General features: G+C 50.4%; 1 protein-coding gene across 1 annotated transcript; it reads left to right on the forward strand.

Moving 5' to 3' along the window:
- The first annotated feature begins 32 nt into the window (after positions 1-32).
- DNAAF2 (dynein axonemal assembly factor 2) lies at positions 33-15,827 on the forward strand. The gene is made up of 3 exons (XM_067295204.1): positions 33-2,546; positions 11,980-12,126; positions 14,454-15,827. Exons 1-3 carry the CDS (start codon positions 960-962, stop codon positions 15,027-15,029), a joined length of 2,310 nt encoding a protein of 769 aa, XP_067151305.1. The 5' UTR covers positions 33-959; the 3' UTR covers positions 15,030-15,827.
- Positions 15,828-16,394: the final 567 nt, after the last annotated feature.

The following is a 16,394-nucleotide window of genomic DNA, read 5'->3' on the forward strand; positions in this document are numbered from 1 at the left end:
GTATTTTTTTTTTAAGAAGTTAAAATAGATAGAACTTTGCTTTTCACCATGCTGAGTCAAACTGATGGCTAGTTGTCTGCAGGAGACACTGGAAAGGTGGGCTAAGACTGTGCTTTGGGAAGGTGTAAGGAAGATTGGTGAGGTGTTGATTACTGATGGCAGTTCGGCCCGTGGATTCCACTGGCCAGACAAGGTGAGGAGAAGTAAAACTAAGAGGAGGAAGGATGGGATCCTTTGAAACTCCTGCAAAAGGCTGGGAGGAGGCTGCTGTTCTGGGAAAATCGCGCCAAAGGAGCGGCGGGGCAGGAGGAAGGAAACAGACGGTGGCAGTGCTGGCTTCCCCATGGGCACGGGGCTCGGCTCACACCGCGGAGCGGCCCCTCAGCGCGTGACCTCGACTCCCGCTTGACGAAAGGAGGCAAAAAGCTCTTCCAGCCGCTCACAGGAGCGGGCGAGCGCCCAAAACGCGCCCGGCATGGACGGAGGAGCCTCAGCAGCAGCCAGTCAGGCTCGAGCCTGCCTGACCCCTGACGAGACCCGGGAAGGCGAGGTCAAAACGAGAGCTCCGAGGTGAGCACGGAGGAGCTGCTGCAGCCGGGAGCGGAGGAGATGAGGGAAGCCTAGAGCCGCCCCTGGGGGAGAAGGCGAGGAGGAAGCAAGAAGCCGTGGAGGCCAAAGGAGCGGGGAGGGCGGCACAAGGAGGCCTCGCACAGCGGAGGCCGGCGGGCGAGGGGGAGGCGCCATCTTGTTTGGTGTCTCCACGGCAACGCGCGCGGCCCTGTAGGGGGAGGCGCCATCTTGTTTGGCGTCTCCAGGGCAACGCGCGCGGCCCGGTAGAGGGAGGCGCCATCTTGTTTGGCGTCTCCACGGTAACGCGCGCGGCGCCGGTAGGGGGAAGCGCCATCTTGTTTAGCGTCTCCACAGCAACGCGCGCGGCCAGGCCAGGCCGGAGCGCGGCCATGGCGGGCGCGGGGCAGCTGGAGGACCTGGATCTCAGCGCCGAGGAGGTGGAGCGGCTCCAGCGGGCCTTCCGCGATGAGCAGTTCCGGGCGCTGCTCGCCGACTACGCGGCGGAGCTGGCCGACCCGGAGCAGCGGCGGCTGTACGAGGAGGAGGTGACGGCCCTGGAGCGGGAGCGCGGCGTGGAGGTGCGCTTCATCCACCCCACGGCGGGCTACGTGCTGCGCACCAGCCAGGCCGGCACCCGCCGCTGCTACCTCAACGTCTGCAGCAACCCACACCTGGGCCGGCCGCAGCCCCGCGCCGAGCCCGGCGGCCTCCGCTGGGCGCTGCCCTACAGCCTGGCGCCGGGCCGCGAGGAGCTGGGCCGCGGCGGCGGCCGCCGCCTGGTCTACGACGTGGTTTTCCACCCGGAGGCGCTGCGCCTGGCCGCCCGCAGCGCCCGCTTCCGCCGCCTGCTCAGCGACACGGCGCTGGAGGCCGTGGAGCGCCGCTTCGCCGTGCAGCTCGACCGCGCCAACGCCACCGTCCTCCGCGGCGCCACCTACAAGGGCGTCCCGCAGGCGCCCGTCATCCGCAGCCCGCTGCCCGGCGGCCCCCCGCCGCCGCCGCCCGGCGACGACGGCGACTCGCCGCTGCCGCCCTTCCCCTACCCCTACCCCAGCCCCGCCGCCCCGCCGCCGCCGCCACCCGGCCCCGCCGCCGCCGCCGACTCCCGGCCCGCCGGCCCCACCACGCCGCGCTGGAGCCTGCGGCACCGCTCCTACGTGGACCTGCAGGACTACCGGTACTGCCGCGACGCGGCGCCCAGCCCCGTGCCCCGCGAGCTAGTGCTGACCGTGGAGCTGCCGCTGCTGCGCTGCGCCGCGCAGGCCGCGCTCGAGATCCGCGGCCGCCAGCTGCGCCTCGACTCGCAGCGCCCCGCCTACCGCCTGCGCCTGCGCCTCCCCTACGCCGTGGACGAGAGCGCCGGGCGCGCCGCCTTCAACAAGGCCAAGCGGCAGCTCCTCGTCACGCTGCCCGTGGTGCCGCCGCCGCCGCCCGCCGTGGGGGGGGCGGAGAGGCCGAGCGAGGCGCCCGGGGAGCCGGCGGCTGAGGAGGGCAGCGGCGACGCAGATCCTCCCCCAGCCCCGGCTCCGGCTCCGGGCCCTGGCGGTGCGGCCCAGAGCACGTGCGGCCTCGGGGACCCCCCTCCGGACCCCCCCGAGAGCCAGGCCCCGCCGGCGGCCCCCGGGGACATGGCTCTCTCCCCGGGCTGCGCCGCCGGCAGCCCCGGGGCTGCCCTGTGCCCTCCCTTCCAGTGCCGCCAGGACGAGGCCTCCGTCACCCTGCTGCTGCAGGTGCCCGGCATCCTGCCCCAGAGCCTCTGCGGCGACCTGGGCGCCCACCACTACCGCCTCCGCTTCTCCAGCTGCGCCGGCGCCTACGCCCTCTTCCTACAGTTCCCTCCAGAGAACAGCTTGGCTCCCGCGGAGGCCAGCGTCGACGTGTCTGCCCACAACGCCGCCATCACGCTCGCCAAAGCCCCCGGCAGCACCGGGCCCTGGGAGAAGCTCTGCTTCGGCCTCGACGCCTCCGTGCTGCAGGTAACCACCTGGAAGCGGCAGGGCGCGGGCGTCGCGCTCCCGGGAATCCCATGCTTCCCTGAAGTACGTGATTTCCGCTGGCTGGGTTTGCGCCTGAACGGTCGCCTTGGGGAGTTGTTAGGTTATCGGCGCAAGATCAAAAGAAGTTGGTAGTGGTGGAAATTGCTCCCTGCAGAGAGCCCTTACTGGGCTAAGTGGAAGGACCTTATTTGTGCTGGCCTCCTCCCAGCAGCGCAAAGGTCCTGTCACAGAGTTGGGGTTGAAAAGACTTCCGCCTCCTGAGCGGGCTTTTCTAGGAAAACTTTGATGATGAGGGAAAACAGGGCCTGTTCTGCAGGCTTAGCTTTAATCTTGTAGGCCGTGCGAATGACCCTCTTGCACATGCAGTGTATTCACATGAAAAACAAGCAGATGTTTGTAATACAAGCATATGTACGTACATACAGCTTCTCGAAATGCAGGCATGTGAGTGGAATAGACCCATCTCCCTGTATTTCAGGACAGAATTCCCCTTTTACAGCTGGAGAAACACCTATTAGCTCAACCAGAGTAATACGGAAAAGAGTGACTGCAAACAGTCGGCTGTTGATTGCCCTTTTGTTGGGCTGGTTCTTTATTCTCTCTTCTTACTAGTCTGAATATGATTCTGGTTTATATGTTTTATTATTTTATGGGTTGTTAGGCCGTGAATGCTCCCTGTGACGTAAGGAGCTTGGCGCACGTACCACATCTGGCTAACAACGCTTAGCGAGAGTTGGCAGTTCCCCCCCCCCCCCCCCCAAAGAGCTGCTCGTGCCAAGGCACTTTTCCTATGGAGAAGCATTCACAGAGGTTTTGTGGAGAACCACGTTATTGTGTGATCTCGGTGCTTCAGAAAACTTATTGTGAACAGCGATTAAGACAGCATAATTCTCGTGTAACTTTTCAGCCCTGAGAGCAATAAAATCCTTTACAGTTTGGATCACGTACCGTGACAGTGCAAGTCCAGAAAGCTGACTTAAAGCATGGGTATTGGGATGGTGGCTTGCCGTGCAGTAATTGCTCCAACCCTAGAATTAGAAAACACTGTATAATCCCAAAGGAGATGTTTGTGTCCAGTTAGCATATGTGCAGCTGAATCTTCACATTTTATCTCTCATTCAGCAGGCCTAAGTAGAGGCTACCTCGCTTTCCTGTGATAGCTGCTCCTCCGAAGGAGGAGCTGATTGCTTCAGGTAAGTACCGCAGACGAAGAGAGAATATTAAGAGCCACCTGAACTGTTTGGAAAGCGTTTTCCTTCGCTTTTACTGAAGCAGGAGCTTGCAGGTCTGTGCAAGTGGGACCACGGAACATGTGGCATCGCTGGTAATCGGTACGAGCGAGTGCTGGGGGCCGATGCAATGTCAAAGCAGCCGCCGGGCACCCTGCTGCCTGCTCTCTGCAGAGCTACAGCGGGCACGTGTTTATAGGAAGTAAAGGCATTTTAACTGCTTTTTCCATCTCTTACCATGCGTCGTGGTGCATGTCAGCATGCTTTCTCATTGCTTTATGGCATGCAGGCCTACATACATGTAAGTTTAACGGTCTCGTTACCGGAGGGTCTAACGACCTGCTGCAGTTTCTCAAAGTTTGGCAGAAACAGTAATGTAGTGACAATACAGTGGTTTGAGACATCCTTGCAATACTCTGTTTTGTTAGTGTTTATCATTTTAAATTGTTGTAGCAAAGTTCTACGTTTTTTAAGGAAAAAAACAGCTTTCTGTGACTACATGGGGATATTGCTGAGAGCAGTGAATTCAGTTTGGGAAGAGGAAATTCTGCTGCAAAATGCCTTCAATAGTGTGATTGCGACTGATTACTGTTTTTGCGTCTTTTGATCTCAGTCTAATGATTAAGGTGTTCGGTGTGTGCATTCATTAATGTGACTGGGGAAATGTCTTTTGAAAGTTGTTAAAAGGCCATCCATCACCTTTTTGTGAGTTAAACTTTTTTAAATATGCTGAACTTATATATTACCAAATGTTTTGGGTGGAGTAAGAGGAAAAGGAGTTTGGGAACCAGTAACAGGCTATTAATTTATGTAGCAGACTAAAAAGATTGACTTCTTCTGAAGTGCAGTCCTTTTGGATAGCAGGCCTGCAAAATGAAGCATTTAAGATAATCTGAAGTTATTTCTTCTGTTTGCTTTTTTTTTAACTGTGCTATTTCCCCAAAGTGTCTGTGCCAGCACTGATAACTGCATTCACTCAGAGTGCAGTGAGAAAAATTAATATTTAATTAGAGCTACTATTATATGCTGTCTTCTGTCTATTAACTATTTGCTCTTGACAGCCTCTCTTCTACTTTTATTGATTTCTTTTATTTCTCTGCTGTAATTTCTGGTATTTTTCTGTTCTGAATCTGTTTCTGTTGATCTGAGGTGTATTTTCTGCATCCAGATCTACAAGGAGTTGCATCAGGCACCAGTGTCCTCGGTGAACAGGAATTTTAACCTCCACCTCCCAGCTGCTCTGTTGTTCCCTTGTTTGTACTCTTTTCCCCCAGTAGCATCGGTAGAGGATAGTGGACAGTGTCTGAAGAAGAGGCAAGTATTTTCTTACGGATACGAAATTCCTATTCTGGTAACTTCTGGGAAGTTGCTTCTTACTGGAGACCAGGAGGATGCTGCGGTTTTCACACCGCTGGGAACAGGTTCCTTGCTGGGTTAGTTGCTTCAGAAATCTGCCCGACGCCGTGGCAGCTCTCACCGCAGTGGCTGTTGCAATACTCTGCCACGCTGCCTGTGTAGTTGTCTCCCATTAACTTGCCAAACGGCCAGGAAAACGTGTTATGGTAGTTGTGCGCTGCATGAGCAGAATGCATGTCTTCAGCAGCCTTGTCCCTGGGCCAGGATGTGGTGCAGCATGCATCGCTTCGCTTTTATTACCTCCGCGCCTGCGCCTAGATCAGCATGTGCAATAACGGTGCTGGTAACTGCACAGTCCTGCCTTGCATGCCGGTGATGTTCCTCTTCCTGCACTAGCCTCTTTTCTTGTCAGCAATTGGTCTGATACCCGTATTGGCAGAAGAATGAGTTTAGATTGTGCTTAAGACAATATTCTTGAAAGAGAATATCAAGGACTGGTTTTCTTTTTGTAAAGTTAGATACGTTCAAATCCCTGTGCTGAAAGATGATATATTTAGACCTCAGTTTCCATAGATGCTGAACAGTCTGAATTCCCACCCAAGCAAAAGCGAGTGCTTACATCCAGCAGATCTTTACAGTACAACAGTCGTCATCCCTCCATCCCCAGACTTTTAATGTGTCATTGCAGGTATTCCTTCATTTGATTGCTCTTGATTTCATTTTGATTTTCCCACTCTCCCGTGCGATAGCTCTCTGACTCCGAGACACAACTTTTTATCAGCATCTCCAGCCGCTGCTTCTCTTCCTCTTTGAGTAGTTTCGCTCCTTGGGCAAACCATAACATCTACCCACTTGTTACGGTGAGCAGAAATCCCATAAAACTAAAATTTCCCTAACTTGGACTTCTTAGGCCAGGGTCACTTATATTTCAGGGGCTTAAAATTTATCCTTCATCACTGGCCTTTCTCCTCGAACACTGTATGAGAGACCCCAAGAAGTTTGTCTTTCTGGAGGCCTCGTGGCTCTGGGTTTCCTGGGGGAAGAGAGACCCAGGACCTGAGAACGCCACCCAGCTTCGCCGCCAGAATCACCCTCTGCTCTTTGCCTTGACGGAAACAGCGGTAGGTGTTGCTCCTTTATTGCAGTTTATCCGGTACCGCCTTTCTCACTTCCAGTTGTTTAAATCCTGAGAGCTCAGGCCTGGGAAGCCCCAGCCTTAGAGAGTCACCATTTTAAGATAACGGAGCCTGGGGAATAAATGATGAAAAAGAATGGTTGAGAGTTAAATAACCACTAATAAAATCTGTAAGCGTCCAGGCAAGGTTTTTGAGAACCATGTGTCCCAGAATGTCCTGTTTAAGGCAGAGCTGGAGTTGACAAAGACTTAAATCATTCCGCCTTAAAGCACTGTCTTCTAATGCTCGGTCTCCTGGGATTAAATGCCTGACTCTTAACAGAAGTAAAAACCAGTCTTCTGCTGGGTGTATCTGGACTGTACAGTTCATTCTTCAGACTTGTAGGCTCAGCATGTGAAACGCATTTGGCAGATAATTAATTCTGCCTGCGATTTTGGGTCATGTGTGCTCATTTTCCTTTGATTGGAAAAAGATGGGTTGAAGTAATAACCGCAGTGTATTCAGCAGGCCCTTCCCGCCCCTGCCGATCCGCACGCCTGCCCGCCCTTGCTTCTCGGCAAACTGAAATGATTTTATTCCCAGGATGTATGCTTTTCTGCTCAGTGATTGCATCCTAGAGTACTCCTCTTTGGGGGAGGGAATCGCTGACTTCCACTGATCCCCGATGCGTTTGAAGCAAAACCAACGTGGTTACGCGGGGACTCGTGCTCCCCCCTTCCGTCGTAGTCCATACACGTTCTCATGTGTAATTTATCTCTCGGGAGCCCAATCACAAGATTTAACCTCCTTGGATACGGTGGCACAGAGAAACTTCTCAGTTTTGTTGTCATTGCTATACAATGTCGAACCTCTCCTTTGCTCCAGGAGGAACAAGGAAATGCTCTTGTAACAAAAGCCCCTGTTGTATTACGGAGAATATCGGGATTTGTCTCGCGTTGAGGTGACTTTGAGGAGCAAACAACCCTCTGTGGGGTTCCGAATGTTTCCTCTGCTTTGCTACGGATTGGCATTGATTTAACAATACGGAAAGTGTCATACTAAAAATTCCTGATTGTTTATGGTTTAGACTAAGCACGTGTTATATTGTTTGTGGGAATTGCTTTGTGATACGCTGACATCTTTATGGAGAACGTTTAGAAGGATGCGTTCCTGAGCGCGCGCAAGTGCTGGATCCCACCTGAATGCGAGATCAGGCGTGGTCTGGCTGGCTTTCCTGTCGCACGTAGGCTTTGTTATTATTTCCAAGCTGTTTCGGGTTGTGTTGCGAGCCGCCTTTGAACATTTCAATCCATGTTTTAATTTTCAATTTATGCAATACTGCAGAGCGTTAGTGTACTGTGCTTAAAGGTCACTTCTTGGAAGACGACGCTAGAGACTAGGACTTTTGCGCTTAGTCCTACAAATGTTTATTTTTGGTTCGGTTAATTCTGTGCTCAGTGTTTCAGGACTCTTGGCAAGTTGTGTTGGGAGGTCAGAGAAGGACAGAAAAGGAGAACAGCACAAATGTATTGTTTGCCTTCTTCTTTTTTTTTTTTTTTTTTTGGAAGCAATCTCTTTTCCAAACTACATTAAAAATCATAATTAGTTTGTTTCTGCTATAAAACAAACTCATTTCTGCCTAGCCTTTAATTGCTAGATGCCTTATGGAAATAGTGTATGTATACAGAGCACAGTTATGTCAGGAAACATTATTAACCTACTGATTAAGCTGGTCGAAGCCTCCTTTGAACTGCTTAATCTTTGCAGCCGTGAATAGCTTATAAAAGTTTCCAGGCCGGTACGGCTACTTTCGTTCCTCCAAACTAGGAGCTTCACGTTCTCATGCCGAGCTGGTTTGCAGTGGGACTGTCCAAACCAAGAGGCCAGGAGAGCTGCAGATCTACGTCCCTTTTCGCACTGGCGTCGTTTCACCGTAAAAGACATGCAAATAACGTAAGCCTGAAACCTGCCCTGCTTTTAGGCTTGTTGCAGTCCGTGTGTGAGGTTACTCGGGATGGTAATGAAAGAGTCGGGCTAAAATTACGTAAAACAGCCATTCCCTCAGGGAGGGCGGCCACGGCGAGACCCCCCCCCCCCCCCGGGCTGCCGCCGCTTCTGCCGCAGCCGCGCGCGCTCAGCGCCGTGCCAAGCGCGCAGGCTGGGAAGACGCTTTCGAACGACGAAGCGTTCTAGAAACCAAAGTCATTTGTGCTAACGTTTATGTTAATTTGATCTCAGTTTAGTCGCAAGGAAAAATGAGTGTGTACCAAACAGCGGAAGACGGTATGTATGGGGAAGAATAAATTTAAATTCCAAGTTGCTCCGAGACTATCATAAATATCAGGAAATAAACTGTCTAAAACTGAAGAATTATTTTACAGGGTCATTTAAATCATTCTGTGGACGCTTGCCCTCTGCTGCCCTTCTGAACCAGAGTAAACAGGTTTTAAAACATATTCCTGAATCTTTTTTTTTTTTGCCAAGGTCTGTGCTTTGATAACATCTGCGGTAATATAAGCGCCTCGGTGTGTGCTCGCGGTGAATGCAAAGCCGGAGTTGCAGTCGCTCGCTGTCTCAACAGGCTAATGACGATCATTATATTGATAACAAACAGCACTGCTTGGGCGTACAGCTCACGATACCTTGATTTATGGCAGGCCACTGGGCACTGCTGTGATAACATTTTAAATACTTATTACTTAAAATGTAAGCGCAGTGCTTTGGGAATACGGTGTCAAGTTGCTATTCAACCCGATAAAGCTGGTTTGTAGTAACTGGACAAAATGATACGAACGTCGTCACAAACTGTAACTTTCCATCCTGCGTGTAAAATCACGATAAATAGACTTTCCATTGCATTTTAGTTTTTTAACAGGATTTGCTGTGAACAGAATAAATAATTTTGCTTTTAATCAGGGAAAAAAAAAAAACACCCTTCCGAAAGATTCACCGGGTTTGTTGCCAAAGCGCAAAGCTACGTTTGCATTCGGGACGATGGTCGCCGCTCTCCTCGGCGCGCCCGAGCGACTTGGAGAGGCACCGGCAGCCCTTCGCGTGCAGCCAGACCCTCGCGGCTTCAGGCCTCCCGTGCGGTCGTAAGGGGCCTCGGTCTGCGTAAACTGTCCCCTGCTCTTTCAGAAACGCTGCCGTGAGACCGTGCGCCCATTTTGTGGGAAGCCGCGCGTTAAAACACGGTGCAGCGCTCCCTTCGTTACTGCTCGGCAGCTGTTGCGTCGCGGCACAAACCTGCGAGGCAGCAGCCTTGCAGTTCCTGCAAGCGAGCGTGTGGTTAAAATCAATTCAGACAACGTGATTTAAGAGAGAAACTTGCTATAGTTTGGCACAGAGAAAACATTTCATTAATTCTTGTCTTTTAAAGCATCTCCTCTCCAGATTCCCGCACCTGCGATTTAACTGTAGCGCTCCACATAGACATTAACAACTGGGTACCAATTTTAGTAAGAGCACGGACGCACAGTAAGATAGTCCTCTTACAAAAGGCTCTCTCTAGACAAAACAAGTACCAGTTCAGAGGAAAAAATGATCATTATCCCCGTTTTGCGCAGGAGAAGTGGAGGCCAAGAGACTTGCGCGTGGTAAGGACAGCAGATGAGAGAGCAGAAACTGGAAGCAAAGTTGCTGAGACCTTGAAAAACAAAGTCGTTCCTTCTCCCAAGCTGTGTGTTGAGATGTGGAAATCTCGTAACGGTTATTTTGGAGGAAAAAATAGTAACAAGCTCTGGGCTCGCCTTGTCCTCGCTCAGTTGGAGTCTCCAGCTTCTGGGAAAACGTTCCCTCCTTCGCCTCCTGTTTTCACTTTCAGAGCAGGAACACACCAGCTGAAGCTGAATTGCTGGCATGGGATTTAGAGTTCTCAGCTGAGCGAGGACAGCTGTGTTTCGGGAGCTTTTTGTCTTTTTTTGGTGTGCTTGGGGGCAGGCTCCCTTTCGCCCTGGCTCCGCAGCGTGCCGAAAGCATGGCAGGAGGGAAGCGTTGTGCGTGGGCACAGCGATGCTGGCGGAGGTGGGAAGGTGGCTCCCGCGCTGCCCCGGGCCCTGCCAAGCTGCGGCTCGCGGGAGCCGAAGCGGCGCGCGGGCTTCCTGCCTCCGCTCCGCTCTGCGCCCCCGTCCGCACCCGGACACCTGCGCTTCAGCTCTGCGGCGCCAGCGGGAGGTGAGCGACTCTGGGCGTCTTTCAAGCAGAAGCAAGCAAGCAAAAAGGCACGTAGGAGTGTTTCTGCAAGCCTAAAGCACCAGGGAGCTCCCTCTCTGGCACGCAGGAAAGGAAGCAGCACGAGGGAAAACCGTCTTTAGGCTTTGCGTGCAAAAACGCAAGCATTTCTCTTGCCAGAGGCTTTTCAGTCCGGGTGGCCGTGCTGCAGTTTGCTCTTTTCGCAAACTCTCTCTGCATCCCTTGTCGGCTGTTTGCCTGGATTGTAAATCTTTCCGGATAGAAAATTAATATCTAATCTGGTGGTTTTGAAAACCAGCACCAAGTATGTTATGACTTTCCATATTGTGATTTCTCATCTGCATATCGCAGAATTAGGAAGCTATTTTATTTTTCCCTTGCGGGATTTTTTTTAAAGGTGGCAGTTAAATTTTGTATCTGAGACACCGTGCGGCATCTGGATGTGCATAAGGCTACCCTTGCAGGGGGCCAAAAAAGTTCAGATTTGCCTTTTTGCCTCTGAGTCCCAACTATGTCAGAGGTGATTGAATTTAACTTTCACTGGGTTGACAGAAGAGCAGAATTGGAATGAGAGATGTAATAGCATTACTTAAAGGCGGTTTGCAACGTTTTTCTCCTATTGCTAATTAAACGGTTCATCGTTAAACAGGAAACGTAATACACAGAACATAAAAGTGTAGCACCCCGGCTTAGACTGAATATCCAGTCTTGCTGCATTGAAGTCTGTCCTTAACCGCAGCCTATAACCAATGTTTTAGGAAGAACATGAGAACAGGGCAAGCACCGTCGTTCTTAGGAAACAGCTCCTCCAGGATATATTTTTAGGACCTTTAATGCTTGTAACTGATTTAAGACCTGTAGCAACGCGTTTCACGCTGTTTGTGAACTGCATATTAAGAGCCTTAAAACATGTCCCAGACTGCCATGTTTAACTGTGGGTTACCTCTCCGCTTCTCTCCGCTGGTATTTACTCTTGCCTAAGTGCAGATGCGAGAAGCCTCCGTAGACAGATGTGAAACGGATATTGCTGTGTGTATTTTATAGTCTTTGCTTTACAAGGGCTGATCTTGAAACCTGAGGATTCAAACGTGCTGGAATTACAGTCCAGTGAGATGTTTGCGTTTTCCTAAAGCAAGACATCGAAACAAATGCGTAAATGTAAAACTTCTCCCTGATTTTAGAAGAGGTGAGGGCAGCGGGACCATGTTGTTGCGAACCGCTCCTCTGGGGGGATTCTGAATCTGTGCAATAATCCTGTATTGAGCCAGGAAAACGTACGCTCCCCTTAACCGTCCTCTGCGTGCGATGCAGGTGCGTGCTGCTCATGGAGACGAGCTGAACGCTGTTTCTCAATTTCACTTCAGCTCATTACTTCCGACTGTCTAAATCTGGGACTAGAGGTGAGCCCGCTGTGAAAGCTGCGGTGGGAAGCAGCTCTGGCTTCGTTTTCAGTGGGCTGCTTGCTCCAGAATCGCTGAAGTGTCGTATGAAACGTAACCTGTTTTTTTTTCTTTTCTTTAGGAAAGATTGTTTGTCAGTGAAGAAAACGTTGACAGATTTCTCGGCACTGTTTTATGCCCTTCCTTTTGCAAAGAGTCAGTACCGGAAAGGCAGCCATTAATTGAAGTACTTGATGTTACTGAGGACAAGAGTCAAATCAGGTTACAGGTAAGGATCTCGCTGGCAGCAGCACACATTGCTGACTGATGGGCAGTACTTTAACAAGGCAGCATCGCACGTGACTGGAACAGCTTCGCTCCTGGTTTGTCTCGATTCAGCAGGGAAGACTGTAGAGAGGGGCGTGTTTGTGAGTATGTCGGGTTTTAGAAACACAGGTTCACGTTTGTGCCGTTTAATGTGAGCAGTGGAGTGGAACCACCTATGTTTCACTGGGAAGATGGAGAGCTGTGATTCTGTCATTAAAGACGGTGCTTTCTTCTTTCAGGAATACAGAACGCATCCACGCACTAAATCCCTCACTGGCATTAAAACAAAAACGACTAAGTAACTGAGCAGTATTTATCATTTAGAGGGACCGCAAGGGCTGCCAGGGCAGAGCTGATGACCCCACGCTGCAAACAAATCAGGGCAGCCGTCGTCGGAACAAAACCGGAGTTTTCTTGAAATGGAAATAAGTGGATAATCCATGTCCTTCCTAGATACGTGTTTGGGTTAGCGTATTGGAGCCCACGGTTAAAGGCTTCCATCCATTGCACGGATACTTGCAGTGGCAGGCGCAGGGTATGCAGAGCTTATCCTTAGGGCCCTGAGATCCGGAGGGAAGGAGAGCGGAGAAACTGCTGGGGGCGTGAGGTGGAAAGGGCTCATTCAGATGGATGGAGGGTGCTCGGTTAATCCCACTGCTTTACTCTCTGCCTGACCACAAAGACAGAGGAAGCCTTGAGGGCTTTCGAAGAGCTGGGTCTCTTTATGTTTATTCAGTGTAATAATTTCTTGAATACTTGGTGGTTTCCTATTGTGTAGGTAATTAAATGTGCCACTGTTAACCTTAAACTCTGACCTCGAAATCGCTGCTGGTAATGTTTAAGGCATCGTTCAGACTGCCCTTCTTCCTCAGTCATCCTGTCTATATAAAGCCTATAAGGTAGCCTGCTTCCGGAGCCTGTCCCGGCGTTAAAACTGCCTCCCTTTACAACATAGGACAAAGGTTAAAGAACTTGGCAAAAATCCTTTGGGAAATTTGCACCAGCAGTAGAAACAGAAATTAGCTCTCTCGGCTCTTCATCTTCTATTTTAAAAACAAGAATATTTGAATATCTCTTTCTTGTTTATTAAGTGCACGGGGACACAGCCACCACAGCTTCTTTACTCCCTTCTGTTTGTCAGAAGAAGACAAAACATTCGTTTAGGAAATAGGAAAATGTGAGGTAGACCCCCCCCCCCCAAATTGACTGGGATCGCTGGTAGACGCTGCATCAGAAATGTATTTAAAACTTTTCTTAACGGAAAGATAACACGCAGGGGCCATCAGCTTATAGCTGCGGACATAAACTAGAGAGTGCAGCTATAGGCACCACGTACGTGGCTGCTTGCAAAACAAGTTCAGATACAGCGCGTGACCTCTGGAGCTAGGCTGGAGGACTGCGGAGCTTACTCTAAAGGCAGTGGTTCCAGTCTTACTTCACTGGCCTAACTTTTATAACTGGTGTGGACTGTACATTTAAAAAAAATTAAAATTCAGATTTTTGGAGAGCACATTTGGATGTTTTTGTACCTCAGAAAGGGAAGGTCAAATATCTTAAATCGTTCATACACACTGAGTGTTGAGAAGGACTTAGTGTTGGAGCGGCTTTGGGGTCAGAGACGGCTGGGTAAGTGTCAGAGCAGCGCGGTCTCCGAATCCATGAATTGAGCCACCTCTGGATCGATCCCTTTCTGCTCCAGACTATGCACTGATAGAGACACGCGAATTACCTGCAAGTTTTTGCTGAAGCAGTCAATAGCTAACAGTGAAATTGGATAAGTGCTGTTTAGACAGCATCAGGTTTCAGAGCTAATGCTCTCCCACGGCAAACGGGAGCGATTCCTGGATTAAGGCACAGATGGAGAAAGACAGCTCTTACCCGCAAAACCTCTCCTGTCGTTTCCTAAGCGTAAGGCTAAAGCACACTTCTTGCAAGGTAAGTTTAGATCCTGCGGCTAATCCTGTAGCCACGCAGCTGTGGAAAACAAGAGCCGGGGTGTGGTGACTTGCCTTTTTTCCACCGTTGCTTGCGATATACGATATACACCGCGATCACTTGGCAGCTGCCCAGCAGCATTTCCTACTGCGGAGGAAACCCTCTGGAAGCAAACCACCTCCCTAACGCTCATTCCCATGCCCCGTACAAGATCAGGAAAACCCCAGGACCTTACTGACTTGGCTTTCTGGAAGTAGATGTTTGAGAAACAAGTCCTAGAAGTGAGTGGCTTGGCCTGTCTTTACAGCATTTTTGTGTGCTCAGTTTTAAATACAAAACACTTTGTTTCCGCAGCAGCCGCAGGAGGCAGCTCGTTCCGAACAAGGTGGAAAGGCCCAAACAGTTAACGGCCCGGGAGGAGATCGCGCTGAAAAGAGGAACGACGCCGACCTCCAACCAGAGACAGAAACTAACTGTGCTGCAGCTGACACCGTTGAAGAACAACATGCTACGGAAACCACCGCCACTTCCACGTCTTTTGTACCAGCTGAAACAATAGGAAAAATAGGTTGTAGTTCACACCATTGTTTGCAGCTTGAACCTTCTGACACCAGTTCAGCAATTCCTGGCAAAGCTAAGGGCAGCGAACCAGATGTCGACTGTGCTTTCACAACAACTGAAACTGCCGTGTCCGCAGACTCGGACAAACAAGCAGGCCTACATTCGGAAGGGCAGGCAAAAACGAAAGGGGGTGACGCAGCCGCGTGCGCGGAGCCCGCACAGGCGAACCAGCGTGGTTCGGACTGCAGGCCAGCCTCGCCAGTTCTCCGAGAAGTGGACGCGCAGGATGGAAGCGTGCGGGTCATTAGGGATCACACAACCTGCTGTGCCGTCACCTTTCAGAATTCCTTGTTGTATGAACTGGACTAATTTGGGTATTTTAGGGTTTCCTTCTGTTGTTCAGTGCTTTCTGTGACTTCCATGTGCCGGTCTAGGACTTCAGGGCTAAGAGCAGAGAGCAGGTTCCTATTTAACCTGTCTTGTTTACATGTCAGCTTAGAATACTTACTCTGTTACTCATTTTGAAGTTAATAGGTCTGAATTTTCTTTAATCAAATTTATGGGCTGAAATGTTTACTTACAAGAAAAGAATGATGCAGCCGAGTAGTTAACATGAGGTGGATTTGAGTTCCTGGAAGAAAATGCATCATCTTTATTGTTTACATAATTTTCTTAATCTGTTGGTAAATTCCATACACCATTTTTATATATACTTTTTTTCTGACGATTCTCTCAGAAATTGCTACATTTAGTCCACCTAGGAACAAGCAGTATTCATCATTTTTCAACACGTTCATTTGGTGATAACTGTAGGATGAGAGTGCCAGTGATTTTTAGCAATCAGATGAAATTTCTAATTATATGGAGCAGTTCTAATTAGCCTGCTAGAAATGATCACCACTTACACCATGTATTCTGTCACAGTACATCACTCCAGATGCACAGTATCCAAACGTTCCCCAGGCTGTCTGTCAAAGGAGCACATTCAATTCTCAATAAAAATCTCATCTGTTCCTGCCAGCCTCCTACTAAGTATTTACAATTTGTAAAATAGACTCGTTTCTAAAGCAGTTGCTCATGAACTTCAGTGTGCTGTTTCCTAGTTCATGCATCTCCGAAGTGCAATAACCGAAAGGCTGTGGCTAATAATAATAAACTTTCAGTTCTTTTTCCTACTGCTTCTGAAATAATTTCTGGTCTCTTTTGAGTTGAATAGAACAAAACCGTACCTCAGAAGAAAATTAAGCTTGACTTGCTTCAAATCTGCCCCGCTCAATCCAAGCACTTACCACGGGGGTTACGCGGCGCAAACTTTATTGCGCGAGTTCAGCATCTGCGCTACCCTTCCTGCCAGCGCAGGGCCGCTCCGGCTGGGAGACGAGGGCTCTGCCGGGCCGCGTTCAGCCCAGCGCCCTTCCATCTCGCGGTCGGGCGACGCTCCGTGGGCGGCAGCAAGGGGCTGGGCCCGGCTCTGCTCAGCAGCAGCGCTGACTTTGTGAAACCGGGAAGAGGGAGCAGGTACCAAAGCTTGTTGCTCAAAGGCTGTACAAGAACGTGGCAGTTAAATTGCCCAAGGGAAAGGGCGCGTTTTATCACGGCATATTCAGAACAAACAGCTGTGTATTAGAGTATTTTACAAAACCTGCCTCCCTCTCTCTCAAACATTTAACCAGTGTATTTACAACCCATAATGCAGGTGACAAATGGGGACAAAAGGAAAGCTTTGCTACGTGC

The sequence above is a fragment of the Apteryx mantelli genome, chromosome 4, assembly GCF_036417845.1.
Source record: "Apteryx mantelli isolate bAptMan1 chromosome 4, bAptMan1.hap1, whole genome shotgun sequence".
Classification (NCBI taxonomy): domain Eukaryota; kingdom Metazoa; phylum Chordata; class Aves; order Apterygiformes; family Apterygidae; genus Apteryx; species Apteryx mantelli.

Excerpts from the sequence above, each read along its gene's own strand:
- DNAAF2 (XM_067295204.1), top strand. The coding sequence starts at position 960 with ATGGCGGGCGCGGGGCAGCTGGAGGACCTGGATCTCAGCGCCGAGGAG. Across the intron at positions 2,547-11,979 it reads TCGACGCCTCCGTGCTGCAG|GAAAGATTGTTTGTCAGTGA; the intron begins GTAACCACCTGG and ends TCTTTTCTTTAG. Across the intron at positions 12,127-14,453 it reads AGAGTCAAATCAGGTTACAG|CAGCCGCAGGAGGCAGCTCG; the intron begins GTAAGGATCTCG and ends TTGTTTCCGCAG.